Below are 15,532 nucleotides of genomic sequence, written 5' to 3'. Positions count from 1 at the left end.
GGTAGGTAAAAAACTGGGGGACCAACATCCAACTTTCTGCCAGCTTCCTCATTGACTTTGCTTGGGGGAAGCCAGCAGGGAATGTCAAAAATTGTGAAATGACTGTGTTTCACTACATTATTGTAATTGCAAGTTGGGCACAGAGTACCTGGATTGCAATCAAGTGACCATTGGGACAATGTGACAGCCCCAACTTTGCAGACAGGTCACAAGTCCCACTCATTTAGTGCCATTATAATTTTGAATGATCACTGAACAAGTGGTTGTAACTCAAGGACTACCTTTTTTGAGCATAGAAGCATACCATCACATTTGTATTTTGGCCCTTTTCCATTACAAGAATTGCCTCCTGAAAAATAGTGACTTTCTAAAACAGGTGTCCCCAACCCCTGGTCCATGTACTGGCACCGGGCCGTGGCATGCCAGAAACCGGGCCGCGCAAACAAGCAAAGCCCCATCTGCGGGATGCAGGCACTACATGAAACCACACACCCTCTGGCCCACGGAAAAACCTCTCTCCACTGAACCTGTCCCTGGTACCCAAAAGGTTAGGGACCTCTGCTCTAAAATGAGCTAAATAGCTGAATAAAATTTGAACTGTGGTTTAAAAATGGGCAGACTATTGTATTCTGGTGCAGAAATTGTCCCCATCAAACAAAGCATCTTTAAGCAAAGTTCTGGCACTGGAATGCTCCTGCCAGCAAAAAGGAAGAGCAATTTTTGCTGATTGGGCTTTCTTCTTGTAACCTAATTTCTCCTACCACAGTCTTTTCCAGAATTAGAATGGTACTACTGCAAAGGAGAAGGAATTGGAGGAAATTCCTCATCCTGCCTTCCTCGATGGGATTCTTTATGGAATCCAAAGCACCTTTCCCTAACATAGTGCCAAAGGCAAGGCTGGCTGGGAATAATGGGAAATAATATCCAATACATCTGGAAGACACCATATTGGGAAAGCTGATTTAAAGCTTTCCATATGTGATGGAAAAGTGTTAGCAAAATAGGGTTGTTGCTGCTTATCTCTAAGGATCCTATTTGAACACAAAACCTCAACTAATACATTTTTCTACTACTCACCACAGTGGACTTCTGGGATTTCTTCTGACTTTACATACTATGAAACTTAAAAGCAGCAGTTCCTCAGGACAATATATAACTTGGAATTTCTTAGCAAAGGTAAGATGATTACTATTCTATTACTCAAAAATTTAAATGAACATTTTCTTTAGTTTACTCATTACAATGTTAATAACCCATAGTACTATTATTTGTTTCTATAATGTAATAAAACAATAAAAAGAGTCTTTTCTTACTATGTCCATCTCCTTCACAGATTTTATCAAACTATATATAGATCTTCCACAAATATGCTTTGTGTATTTTTTTAAATTACTGTTATTTTTTGAGATCTCATAGAACAGAATTTCTACCTACCACATTGTACCACATTTTTCTACCTAGTACTTGATAAGATAGAAAAATGTGGGTTAGACAGCATTACCACCAAATGAATTTGTAGCAGGCTGACCGGCCATACTCAGCGTATGGTCCTCTGTGGAACTGCATCTACATGGAGAGAAGTGTGTAGTTCCACAGGGCTCTGTTCTGGGCCCAGTGCTCTTCAACATCTTCATCAATGATTTGGATGAGGGGATAGATGGGGAACTCATCAAATTTGAAGACAACACCAAGCTGGCAGGAATAGCCAACACTCCAGAAGATAGGCTTAAGATACAGAAGGATCTTGACAGATCATTGAACATTGGGCGCTATCTAACAAAATGAAATTCAATGGTGAAAAAAGTAAGGTTCTACATTTAGGAAGAAAAACCAAATACACAAGTAAAGTATAGGTGGTATCTTGCTCAATAGTAGTAACTGTGAGAGGGATCTTGGAGTCCTAGTGGACAATCACTTAAATATGAGCCAGCAGTGTGTTGCATCTGCCAAAAAAGCCAACACAGTACTAGGCTGCATTAACAGAGGAACAGAATCAAGATCACGTGAAGTGTTAATACACTTTATAATGCCTTTGTAAGGCTACACTTAGAATACTTCATCCAGTTTTGGTCACCACGATGTAAAAAAGATTTTGAGACTCTTTTAGAAAGAGTACACATAAGAGCAACAAAGATGATTAGGGGACTGGAGGCTAAACATATAAAGAACGGTTGCTGAAATTGGGTATGTCTAGTTTAATGAAGAGAAGGACTAGGGGTGATATGATAGCAGGGGTTGCCACAAAGAAGAGGGAGTCAACCTATTCTCCAAAACACCTGAAGGCTGGACAAGAAGCAACGGATGGAAACTAACCAAAGAGAGAAGCAACCTAGAACTAAAGAGAACTTTCCTGACAGAACAAATAATCAGTGGAACAATCTGCCTCCAGAAGCTGTGAATGCTCCAACACTGGAAGTTTTTAAGAAGAGACTGGACAACCATTTGTCTGAAATGGTATAGCGTTTCCTGCCTGAGCAAGGGGTTGGATAGAAGACCTCCAAGGTTCCTTCCAACTCTATTATTATTATAGTTATTATTATTATTATTACATAATTAAGATTTTCCCCAAAGCCAAAAAATGGGTTTTCTTTGAAATCCACATTACTGGTAATATTACATTGGAAATCACAGCCATATTTCTGCAGCCATTGAGTGTAGTGAGGTTTTTTTTAAATCATGGAAGGTGAAAATTCTCACTGCACCCCCACAGGATCTTTATTCAATTTCAGTATTTAATTTCCATATGAAACGAAAGGGCATTGTAAGTCTTTACTATAAGTTCTTCAACCTACCCTGACTCTTAACTTTTTATTGTGGCTTTTCTTCCATTCTGGTTATGTGTAATATTATTGTATAAAATGCTGAAATGTATAAAGCATCTTCCTACCATCATTCAGAATGCTGAGCATCATTAATAATGCAAAAAATGTACATAGTTTTTCTGCTAAGCCAACATTCATAAAGCTTAATAGAAGGTATTTGTGTGTAGATTTACTGCTTTGTTTACAAAGCTGATATATGTAGGAATATTTGGTTATTTTTTTTAGTAATTAGTCTTGCCTCATTATGACTTTCATATAACTGCCTGTCAGATTTTTTCCCCAAACACCTAAGCAAATGTGGAGAAATACATACAGACATAATGTAAGGACTGGTGGTAGAGGAGAAGGCTGGCAGATTCCTTTATTTTCTGGTGGGGGGAATGAAGGGATTTTTGTTCATTCATGATCCAGGCAAGCTTATTGTGAGCACAATATACAGAGGCCACAAAAATACCTATTGTCCAAGGATTGCCTGACATTTTCTTCAATCAAAAATGGTTTAGGCAAATATATACATTCCCCAGGATTATAACAAAAATGGTAAGGGCAACAGTAACTGATTCCATTTAATGATGTCTTGAAAAGGTCACTTTGGTCTATGAATATAATAGTGAACATTGGTCCTAAGTTATATCCAAAGCCAACATTCAACTTTCATACAATTTTAATACCTGATGTGGAGTATAGAGCGTATTGATACAAAGGACTTGTTGCAGCTATAAATGTAGACTTTCTGCTTGTTTCCATAGAGATGACATGATAATAACTTTGAGGCATCCAGCACTAATTATCCAGTACTCAAATTGATGCAGAGTCCTCAAACTAATCTTGATAACACTTGTATTTTATATAATTCTCCTTCTTTTTTAATGCTGATGTGCCCTTGGTATGCAAAAGTACAATTTCTCTCATGAGATTAAAACAATCAAAATGAGCTATTGCAGTTAAAACCTATAGAAAAACAATCTAAGGAAGGATATGATAACTGCAATACAGGATATATTTCATCCTTGTCTTAATACTGTGTTTACCTTGATATAAATTAGAGTTGCAATCAGTTTGTCCACACTGGTCATTCTCACACGTCAATCATTGTAGACATAATTAAGACCATGATCTGAAGGCATTATGATCTTGCTGAAGCTAAGATGGTTTGGAAGACATATTAGAAACCTTCCTTTCTTACCATGAACTCTACAATAGAAGACAAACGGAATCAAAATATAAAAAATAGTAACAGTGACAATAGCAATCCTGTCCTTTCCAACACCATGCAACCCGGAGCTATTGATCTTTTCTTCCTTTCTGGTTACATGTCAGATTATTGTATAAAATGCTGGAAAGTATAGAGCATTGCCAAGTTACCCATAATTGTAACATTACTGCATTACTTGTAATGAGTCTTCCTCTTTACCATTTCAAATGTTATTTCTGCTTCTAATGAAGGAATATGAGCGAGTTCCAGAATCTGTAAAAACCTAATTGAGAATTATTCTCTGTATAATTAGCTTCTTTCCTGTGCCCACCTTGGCAAGCCAAGGTTTTTATTTAGTCTTTCCCTTAAGCTATTTATAGTCATTTGGTATAAGCTGAACAATGATTCATGGAGACAGTAAAAGGGAAAAATAACAAGAATTGGTCTGGAAATAATTTGCAAACAAATATGCCAGATGACTGAATGTGAACAAATGTTCAGATTTAGAAGATACTGAAATTAGAAAGTATTATGTCACAAGTACAGTTTGCATTCTTATTCAGTGCAATAACCTAGAGTTTCTTTCAGAATAGTTTGGTTTTCAAGTTTGTCCTTGGTGCCAAATCTTATCTGATAACTTCTCCTTATTTCCTGTTTCTTGGCGTAATTCTAGTTGGAAAAATAGGGCTTGGTAGGGTGAGTAAGAGCTATGGGACAGGGAAGATAATGGGAGAAATATAGGCCAGAGCAAGGAAAAGACATTCATATCTGTGTTAGTTCTCCTTTGAATCCTTGGAGAAACTCATAATATTGCCAGGACTCTGTCAGAAGTCAAATGGGTTAAAAAAAATAGCTGGCTGAGGGAAGAAACCCAAAATAAAATTAAACATAAAATAACCATGCTGAGCAAGCTGACTTAGCATACATGATCCAGAAACTTAGGCTGCCAGAAAAGTTGACATTAATTTATCCCAGCTGTATTTACCACATTGCTTGGTTCAGCTGCCTATAATACCTAAATGTCAAACCAGTTTTGGTCACCACGATGTAAAAAAGATGTTGAGACTCTGGAAAGAGTATAGAGAAGAGCAACAAAGATGATCAGAGGTCTGGAGGCTAAAACATATAAGGAACGGCTGCTGGAATTGGGTATGTCTAGTTTAATGAAGAGAAGGACTAGGGGTGACACGAGAGCAGTGTTACCATATCTCAGGGGCTGCCACAAAGAAGAGGGAGTCAAGCTATTCTCCAAAGCGCCCGAAGGCAGGAAAAGAAGCAACGGATAGAAACTATTCAAGGAGAGAAGCAACCTAGAACTAAGGAGAAACTTCCTGACAGTTAGAGCAATTAACTAGTGGAACAACCTGCCTCCAGAAGCTGTGAATGCTCCAACACTGGAAGTTTTTAAGAAGAGACTGGACAGCCATTTGTCTGAAATGGTGTAGGGTTTCCTGCCTGAGCAGGGGGTTGAACTAGATGACCTCCAAGATCCCTTCCAACTGTACTATTATGATTATGGTAGCACCTTGAAAACTAATTTATTATTATATACGGTAAGTTTAACGGATAACAGCAATTGTGATATACAACAGGTAACGCAGTAATAAATTGAGTAGATGTTAACAAATTTGCTTTTCCAACCAAAAAGAATAATACTTGACTGATGTTTCCTCTTTGGAGTTAGCTATCAAAGAAATTATACAAAGGGTCAGTTCCACATTACAGGCACATAACCTATGAAGGGTCTCAGTGCTGGAAAAGAAGCGCTCAAGATCTTAAGCCCACTCCAGGCTCAGGAGAAATTTAGACCAGCTGTTTATTTGCAGTGGAAGACCTTAAAAATAACAACTAGGTAAGAAGTGGATGGATCAGAGTTCTCCAACATAGAGCTAGCATTGCCAATCTTTATGAGGAAAAATGAAGCATTACACAACTCCCATTCCTTCCTTTTTGCTTTTCCATTACATCATCTGAGAAACAGCAGACATACTGCAAAAGTGACAGAATAAAAAAAAAGCTGTGGGGACACATGGAACAGGATCAGCAAAGCTATTCATTTTGTTCTTTATTTAAATCAGGCTTAGGAGCAATTTTTTTTTGCTTTTTTATACTATCTCAATAACAGCCTGAAATTTAAATTAGAAATGGAAAATAAGCATAAATAACGATTTTTAATGCACAGCAATATTTGAAAGAACAACCGAGGCATAATGTAAATATTGTTTTTTTAATTAAATGCTGTAAGCTACCCAAAGTTACTTTCATGAGAGATGGGTGGCTATACAAATATGATTAAATAAATAACAATGAACAGAAATGTTCTTTTTTGCAAATGAAATTAAGCAAATAGTTTTCTTGTGCTGCTCCAAGTGCCACTATCTTCCTGAGTATTGCTAAACAATATAAATTTGTCAATGTTTTATTTATTCAAAGCTTTGAGAGTTCGTATTGGTGACCTAATGTGGAGCCTTCCCTCTTTCCTCATTCACACCTAACTATGGCACAGATGTGGGTTTTGCAATCAAGAGACCTGCCAGACGCATGTTGCCACTGCATGTCTTTTAAGTCTATTTTTCTGTTTACAACATGTGCACACATATACAAGATGCACGCATAATTCTTGCATTTGATAAGAGTTTTTTAAAAATGAAATCAGTCCTTTCATGCTACCTGTAACTCGGAGAAAAGAGAATTCAGAATTTATTTTTCCCCTTCTACTTTCTACCGTTGGCAAAGTGCCTTACTTTAATTTCCCAATTTATTAATTTTAATAAATGTTAAATATTATATTTAATCTTAACTTCAGTCTAAATTTTATCTGCCGGTCCAGCTTTAGTCTGTTGTAGTCAGTTTTACATGGCCAATAGAAAACTTGATTTTATGTGTTTTTTCTACTTGTAGCCTGAACCTCTGAATCTTTCCTTAGGAGTTTTCTGTAGTGAAATTGATAATATTACGGACTTGAAACACTTTGGATTTGGCAGGTAATTGGAGCCATGATTGCTCACAAAAAACATTATAAAACCTGTCAGAAAAAAACAATTTTTGTGGGAAAATAGCATCTGTCCTTGGCAGGGGTTCAGCGAATGTAGGTTCTTTGCAATCTGACTTTGGGGACTAGGTAATTACTGAGAAAATATAGTTTATTGACAGAAAAAATGACATCATATCAAAATGCTAAAGCCTGTGATGCCCCGGACTCATGTAGCTGTTATACTTTGAACCTCTGGCAGTTGGTTTTTCTTTTCTTTTCTTTACACAAAAACTGAAGAAATTCATGCTTTTAGATTAATCTAAATATAAAGAAAGACACGGGGAAGCAGATATAAAAATACCAAAAGTCCGGTTGTTGTTTTTTTTTAAAATGCACCCTATGATCCATGAAGATGATTTTTTTAAAAAAAAACTAATTTGAATTCAACTTTTGGTTGATTCATTATTTTAAAGTGTATTATATTTAAACTGAGTGTACAAATCAATGTTTAAAAACACGTGTGTCTCTTTTTTCAATCTTGCACTTTAAAAGAAACGATGCAAAAGGAAAATGGGATGGTGGGGGACAAATCCCATTCTTATAGTTTTTATATGTACTGTTTAGCTGCGATGGAAGTTATTCAAATGAGAGAGTTCTTAAAAGGGCTAATGGGTGGGCTGCCTTTACTCCCTGTGCTTAAAATAAACCACATTCAAACAAGGGAGTGTTGCTGTGTTAAGTATTCAAGATTTTGACCACTTAGTTCAATTTTCTGACCTGAGTTTTTTGGCTATTTTAAGGGATTCTTTCCATATGCCCTCCAGCCCCTCATTTTTTTGTGTATCTCCAATACATTGTGAAGGCAAAGCCATGACAGTCTTCCTCCCTTCACCCTTGTATTCCAAATTCCATAGACTCTGAAAAATATCATTTCAGGACATTCCTAAGGGACAGGAATCAAGATGCTTTGCAAGCAGACAATTTAAAAAATGGCATTCCATCAGGGCCCTGGTTCCCTGGAGACTGTTTAAAAAATCCTTCCGCAAAAGGGAAACTAAATAAATTTATAACACGTGCACACACACTTTCAGTACTAGTTATGCACATTTGGTTTTTGTAAAAAATGAAATCCAAGTAGTCGCTATGAGGCGAACTCGGCCAGTTTCAAAAGCACCTTTCCTAATAGGTTCCTGGTATTGTGAAGGTGAAAAGATACTCTGTCAGTTTTTGCAATTTGGCACTTTTTGTTGTTGTTGTTAGCTGCGAAGTCGTGTCCGACCCATCGCGACCCTATGGACAACATTCCTCCAGGCCTTCCTGTCCTCTACCATCTTCTGGAGTCCATTTAAGCTCACGCCTACTGCTTCAGTGACTCCATCCAGCCACCTCATTCTCTGTCGTCCCCTTCTTCTATTGCCCTCGATCTTCCCCAGCATTAGGCTCTTCTCCAGGGAGTCCTTCCTTCTCATTAGGTGGCCAAAGTACTTGAGTTTTAGCTTCAGGATCTGGCCTTCTAAAGAGCAGTCAGGATTGATCTCCTCTAGGACTGACCGGTTTGATCGCCTTGCAGTCCAAGGGACTCGCAGGAGTCTTCTCCAGCACCACAGTTCAAAGGCCTCAATTCTTTGGCGCTCAGCCTTTCTTATGGTCCAACTTTCACTACCATACATTGCAACTGGAAAGACCATAGCCTTGACTATACGCACTTTTGTTGACAGGGTGATGTCTCTGCTTTTTAGTGTGCTGTCTAGATTTGCCATGGCTTTCCTCCCCAGGAGCAAGCGTCTTTTAATTTCTTGGCTACAGTCCCCATCTGCAGTGATCTTGGAGCCCAGGAAAATAAAATCTGTCACTACCTCCATTTCTTCCCCATCTATTTGCCAGGAATTGAGAGGGCCAGATGCCATGATCTTGGTTTTCTTAATGTTAAGTTTCAACCCAAGTTTTGCACTCTCCTTCTTCACCTGCAACAAGAGGCTCTTTAGTTCTTCTTCACTTTCTGCCATTAGAGTGGTATCATCTGCGTATCTTAGGTTGTTGATATTTCTTCCGGCAATCTTAATTCCAACTTTTGATTCATCTAGCCCTGCCTTTCTCATGATGTGCTCTGCATATAAGTTAAATAGGCAGGGCGACAGTATACAGCCTTGCCGGACTCCTTTCCCAATTTTGAACCAATCAGTGGTTCCGTGTCCAGTTCTCACTGTTGCTTCTTGACCCGCATATAGGTTTCTCAAGAGCCCAATAAGATGGTCTGGTACTCCCATCTCTTTAAGAACTTGCCACAGTTTGTTATGATCCACACAATCAAAGGCTTTAGCATAGTCAATGAAGCAGAAGTAGATGTTTTTCTGGAACTCCCTAGCTTTCTCCATGATCCAGCGTATGTTGGCAATTTGATCTCTAGTTCCTCTGCCTCTTCGAAATCCTGCCTGCACTTCTGGTAGTTCTCGATCCACATACTGCTGAAGTCTAGCTTGTAGGATTTTAAGCATGACTTTACTAGCATGAGAAATGAGTGCAATGGTGCGATAGTTTGAACATTCTTTGGCACTGCCTTTCTTAGGAATTGGAATGTAAACTGATCTTTTCCAATCCTGTGGCCACTGTTGAGTTTTCCAAATTTGCTGGCAAATTGAGTGTAGCACTTTTACTGCATTGTCTTTTAAGATTTTGAATAGCTCAGCTGGAATACTGTCACCTCCACTAGCTTTGTTGTTGCTCAGCTTTTCTAAGGCCCACTTCACTTCACATTCTAGGATGTCTGGCTCGAGGTCAGTGACCACCTCATTGTGATTATCAGGGACGTTAAGCTCATTCTTGTATAGTTCTTCTGTGTAATTTTGCCACCTCTTCTTAATCTCTTCTGCCTCTGTTAGGTCCCTGCCATTTTGGTCCTTTATCATGCCCATTTTTGCATTAAACGTTCCCTTCATTTCTCCAATTTTCTTGAAAAGATCTCTGGTCCTCCCTATTCTATTGTTTTCTTCTATTTCTTTGCACTGTTCATTTAAGAAGGCATTCTTATCTCTTCTAGCTATTCTCTGGAATTCTGCATTCAATTGGGTGTATCTTTCTTTTTCTCCCTTGCCTTTCGCTTCCCTCCTTTCCTCAGCTATTTGCAAAGCTTCCTCAGACAGCCATTTTGCTTTCTTGCATTTCTTTTTCTTTGGGATGGTTTTGGTTGCTACCTGTTGTACAATGTCACGAACCTCTGTCCATAGTTCTTCAGGCACTCTGTCTATCAGATCTAATTCCTTAAATCTATTTGTCACCTCTACTGTATATTCAACAGGGATATGATTTAATTCATACCTGACTGGCCTAGTGCTTTTCCCTACTTTCTTCAGTTTAAGCCTAAACTTTGCAAGGAGAAGCTCATGGTCTGAGCCACAGTCAGCTCCTGGTCTTGTTTTTACTGACTGTATAGAGCTTCTCCATCTTTGGCTGCAGAGCATATAGTCAATCTGATTTCTGTGTTGACCATCTGGTGATGTCCATGTGTAGAGCCGTCTCTTGGGTTGTTGGAAAAGAGTGTTTGCTATGACCATCGTATTCTCTTGACAGAATTCTATCAGCCTGTGCCCTGCTTCATTTTGCACTCCAAGGCCAAACTTGCCTGTTATTCCAGTTATCTTTTGGCTTCCTACTTTAGCATTCCAATCCCCCATGATGATAAGAACATCATTTTTTGGTGTTAGTTCTATAAGGTGCTGTAGTGCTTCATAGAACTGGTCAATTTCATCCTCTTCAGCACTGGTGGTTGGGGCATAGACTTGGACTACTGTGATATTGAATGGTTTGCCTTGGATTCGAACTGAGATCATTCTGTCATTTTGAGGATTGTATCCCAGTATTGCTTTTCCTACTCTTTTATTGACTGTGAAGGCTACTCCATTTCTTCTGAAGGATTCTTGCCCACAGTAGTATACCTGATGGTCATCTGAATTAAATTCACCCATTCCTGTCCATTTTAGTTCGCTGATACCTAAGATGTCAATGTTCAGTCTTGTCATCTCTTGTTTGACCACGTCCAGTTTTCCTTGATTCATGGATCTTACATTCCAGGTTCCTATGGAGAAAAAATCTTTACAGCATCGGACTTTCCTTTCACCACCAGACACATCCACAGCTGAGCGTCCTTTCGGCTTTGGCCCAGTCGCTTCATTCTTTCTGGCGCTACTAGTACTAGCCCTCTGCTCTTCCCCAGTAGCATATTGGACGCCTTCCGACCTGAGGGGCTCATCTTCCAGTGTCATATCGTTTTGCCTTTTGGTACTGTCCATAGGGTTTTCATGGCAAAGATACTGGAGTGGGTTGCCATTTCCTTCTCCAGTGGATCACATTTTGTCAGAACTCTCTGCTATGACCTGTCCGTCTTGGGTGGCCCTGCACGGCATAGCTCATAGCTTCATTGAATTACGCAAGCCCCTTCGCCACGACAAGGCAGTAATCCATGAAGGGGTTGGCACTTTTTACAATGGTTGAAATCAGTGTTCTCCCCTTCACCGACTTTAAGATGCATGGACTTCAATTCCCAGAATCCCCCAGCTCATCATGAAGTTGATGACAGAGAGAAACACTGGCTAAAACTATGTTGTTTTTTGTTGCAGCAGGAGTGGAGGACTGCAGCATGAATTACTTTCTGGGGCAGCAGTGAAATTGTCGTGAATTTCTGTCCTTCCTTTGACAGAGAGCTAGCTGGCTACAAAAGGCCTTACTACTGCTTTACTTGTTTTCTCTTCTTCCTTGCCTTGCAATGGAAGGTCCTGAGATAAATCATCTAAACTGAAATTGGGAGAGGGAAAGAAGCAGTGGTGGGATTCAGCCAGTTCGCACCAGTTCGGTAGAACTGGTAGCTAAGTTTTTGTTGCCCAGGCCCAGAATGGACTTCCAGAAGTGGCATCCACACAGGGAACCGGTTGTTCACTTATTTGAATCCCACCACTGGAAAGAAGGTTAACTGTTGCCTCAACTGCAGGATGCAGGACAGAGGTCCCCAACCTATGGGCTACGGCCCATTACTGGGCTGTAGCCTCTTGGCCACCGAGCCGTGTGTGTAGCTGGGCAGTGCATGCACATGTGCATGCGTGCTCACCCCCCCCTCGTGCCACAGTTGCTGAAAGTGTGCGGGCAGCAGCAGCACCACTAGTATCGCGCAGGCAGCGGCGTTGCTATGAAGCTTGTGCGGGTGGTAACTGCACGAGCAGCAGGCAGGGTTGGCAGTGCAATCTTTGAGCCAGTGCCAGCATCACCGTGGGCTGCGCCACAAGCTTCCCATAGGTGCCGGCATCACCGAGAGCCTTGCACGCATGCTCAGCCGTTCGCGTGGTGCACATGCTCGTGGCCTGTTTGTGCACATGCATGCAAGTGTGGCCACATTCACGTTTGTGCATGTGTGTGTAAGGTGTGTGCCCCTCCCTCTCCCACCGGGTCACCAACCCAGAAAGGTTGGGGACTCCTGATCTAGGAGATGGGTTGAAACTAGCGTTCCCACTGGCTCAACATTTCACATGTTGCAAAAGGAAATACTGTACTAGCTTTGCTGCTGTACCAGATACACTACAGCTAGGACAGAAGTGTAGCAGTTCAATTTTTCCATCAGGGCTGACAGCATGAGATCACAGCAGTCAAAGATCACCAAGCTTGTGTAGGGGAACTGCTGCTTGGTTATCTGGAAGAGCAGTTTCTTGGTTCCTGTGGCTGGTTTGATTATTAGAACACATCTCTGAAACTTGAGTCTCATCTTTTGAAATGGTACACTCCTCCAAATCATAATACAGGCAGTCCTAGTTTAGCAACTACCTTATTTAATGTTCGTTCAGTTATAACAATAATGAAAAAATTACTTCACCAACCTATTGAGGTCTATAAAGCCAAGGAAAATTGAAGTCAAACTGTAAATGTAGTTGCAGTTTCATTTAGAGACTGCTTTGCTTAATGACTCAGATACTCAACCCAATTATGGTCGTTAAATGAAGACTACCTGTAATAATAATACATTATAGTTCATTCAATACAAGATTTCTGTTGTGAGATTTTTTTTCTCTTCAAAAAGATGACCCAGGTTACCTTAAGGTCAAAGACACTTTCTCAGGGAACCCCAAATGCATTTGATGGGTGACAAAAAAATGTTAAGACTAGATGAGGTTTTCACATGATCCAGCAGGACTCGTATGTTCTTACAAAACTGCCCAAGGAATCTGAGAAAAGTGCTTATATATATAAAAACCATTTGAAATAAAGATAAATATTATCCTCACTCTCTTTGGATTAGGGATGTCCGTAGGGTATCTGCCACACTTAAGCATCAATTGCATCATGTGACTGTCTTGACTTTTTAGACCACACCCTGAGTACACCTATGCCCTAACCCTTTGTAAATTCTTGGGGTTAATTAAAAGATTATTGCAACAACCAGCTTTCTGTCTCATTGTCTTTCTAGGTTATCACAGCTGGTCTGTCACCGTTCTTCTTTGAAATTGTAGTGAATGTACCAACTGCCTGCTGGTATGTATTTTAGACAGAGGGTTGTGGTTATTTAAAAGGTTCTTGAATTTTTAAGCCATCTTCCTTAGTTTCGTCTGACTTGGTCATTCTTGCCAAACCACGGTTAAGCTGCAAAGAGCATTTTATGAAACTAGAGAAGGGTGTATTGAACTGATGCTGTACATTATAACAGGACCTAGTTTAAAATAAAAGCACCAAGACCACCAGCAGTACGCCTCCACTGGTTAGCCAAAGGAAATCGGGAAGCTGTGTTGTTTAGCGGAGAAACCCCACTGACCTTATATGTCAGAGATGGATAAGCTATGCCCACATGCCTCCCTAGTCTTCTCTTTTTACTTCTTGTCCTTTTCTCCCACTGCTGCCCCAGCTATCCTGGCACTTCAGAGGATAAGAGTCACAATGGGCCTCCAATGAACGGCTATAGGTTTAAAGTGGTGTTGTCTTCTCTGAAATGATGGACCTGGGTACTCCCCCTTAAATGGGAATAATTCCCATTAATTTTAATAGGCCTTTTTAGCAATCAAAGCACATGAATTATATCTGGTATGGAAAAAAAGAGCCAGTTTGGTTTAATGGTTAACATACCAGACTACTAGAAACTAGGAGTCTTAGACCTCCCTTAGGCACAAAGCCAGCTAGGTGACCTTGGGCCAGTGACTCTCTCTCAGCCCTAGGAAAGAGGCAATGCAAACCACTTCCAAACTCTTGCCAAGAAAACTGCAAGTAGTTCCCAGGAGTCAAGACCGACTTGAAGACACCAAAACAAACGAAGATAGAGAACTTTCTCGATATAAACCATAATTGTTAGTAGTTATGGCAGCAAAGACAAGGCAAAGGAACTTCCTCACCAACAGGAAATTACTTTTTGGAATACAGTTCTGCACAATGAGATGACAGGTACTACCTTAAATAGGAAATTGGTTAAATCCATGGAGAAAAAGCTTTGATTAGTCACCATGACTACTCCTTGGAATCCTTTTCTAGAGATACTAAGGGACAAAATAAATTATTCTGCTAGACTTGATGGGTTGACCCAGAAGGAACCATTTTATGTTCAGATGGCTCATGAACTTGTGAAGGGTCATTAATTTCTACCTCAGTCAATAGATGCCGAAAGCTTTCTTTTCACAAGCTTATGCTGTTTATTAAGAAATATGCCTTGCTGAATTTCAGTAAGACTTATTCCCAAGTGGGCCTGTACAAGATGTTTCTAATGGGTTTTGATCTCACCATTGCTCCTCCCTACCTCCCAGAGTTATGTTTTTCCAGTCTATCCTTCGCTTACAATGAATAATGATTTTAGTATGTTATGGCGTAAGAATGGTACTGTTTATATAATACCAATCTTAAAAATCATATTTCAGGAACAAAGGTGTCTGTATGATTTGCAAAAGCAATGAAACTCTAAGAGTCTAAAAGAATATAATACGCTCCAAATCCAAAGCTAGTTTTGCTAGCTTGCCATATAAAAAGGACTTTCTACTTATACATTGTACAAAGATTTGTTTTATGGATATAGCTGTAAAAGAGGCTTTTTTTAAAAAAAAACCAAATCAGGGAACTAAAATATAAGGCTGTAACATAGAATTGGTGGAAGAGACAGAGCAGAGGCAGCATTTGAGGGGGAGGAATGAGAGAGTAGCCTTAAAGCCATCTGTTGCTCTTGCTCAAGAGGAATGATGCATGGACTGACTTTTCTAGAGACAAAAGATGAACCTCTTGAACCTGGCTGCCTCTGAGATCCTTTGTTCAGCTTATGCTGTTGGTCACATTAATACAGGACAGGAAATGCCATATACAGAACTGGAATATGAAAAGCCAGAATTGGAGAAGTACCTTTGGGGCAGGTGTGATAGGGACCCCTGGAAGACAGGCAGTGTTGCAGAAGGTAAAGGTTCCCCCGCACATGCGTGCTAGTCGTTTCCAATTCTAGGGGCCGGTGCTCATCTCCGTTTTAAAGCCGAAGACGTCTCTGTGGTCATGTGGCCGGCATGACTAGACGCCAAAGGTGCACGGAATGCTGTTACCTTC

The 15,532-nt window shown here is 40.0% G+C and overlaps 1 protein-coding gene across 2 annotated transcripts in view; it reads left to right on the top strand.

Moving 5' to 3' along the window:
- TMEM241 (transmembrane protein 241) overlaps window positions 1–15,532 on the top strand; it is a 40,766-nt gene that overhangs the window by 23,088 nt on the left and 2,146 nt on the right. Inside the window, exons 13-15 of one of the 2 annotated variants that reach the window (XR_014492047.1) lie at window positions 1,083–1,176; window positions 6,919–7,001; window positions 11,605–13,501. Coding sequence is in view for 1 of the 2 variants with exons in the window: in XM_083358940.1 (XP_083215066.1) it covers window positions 1,083–1,176; window positions 13,437–13,501 (159 nt within the window). In the remaining variant the exon portion in view is untranslated. The remainder of the gene's footprint in view (window positions 1–1,082; window positions 1,177–6,918; window positions 7,002–11,604; window positions 13,502–15,532) is intronic. The other variant, XM_083358940.1, reaches the window with a different exon arrangement.

The sequence above is a fragment of the Vipera ursinii genome (assembly GCF_947247035.1).
Source record: "Vipera ursinii genome assembly, chromosome: 3".
NCBI classification, from domain to species: domain Eukaryota; kingdom Metazoa; phylum Chordata; class Lepidosauria; order Squamata; family Viperidae; genus Vipera; species Vipera ursinii.
Note: the sequence above shows the minus strand (reverse complement) of the source record. Positions and strands in the feature narration are given on the sequence as shown.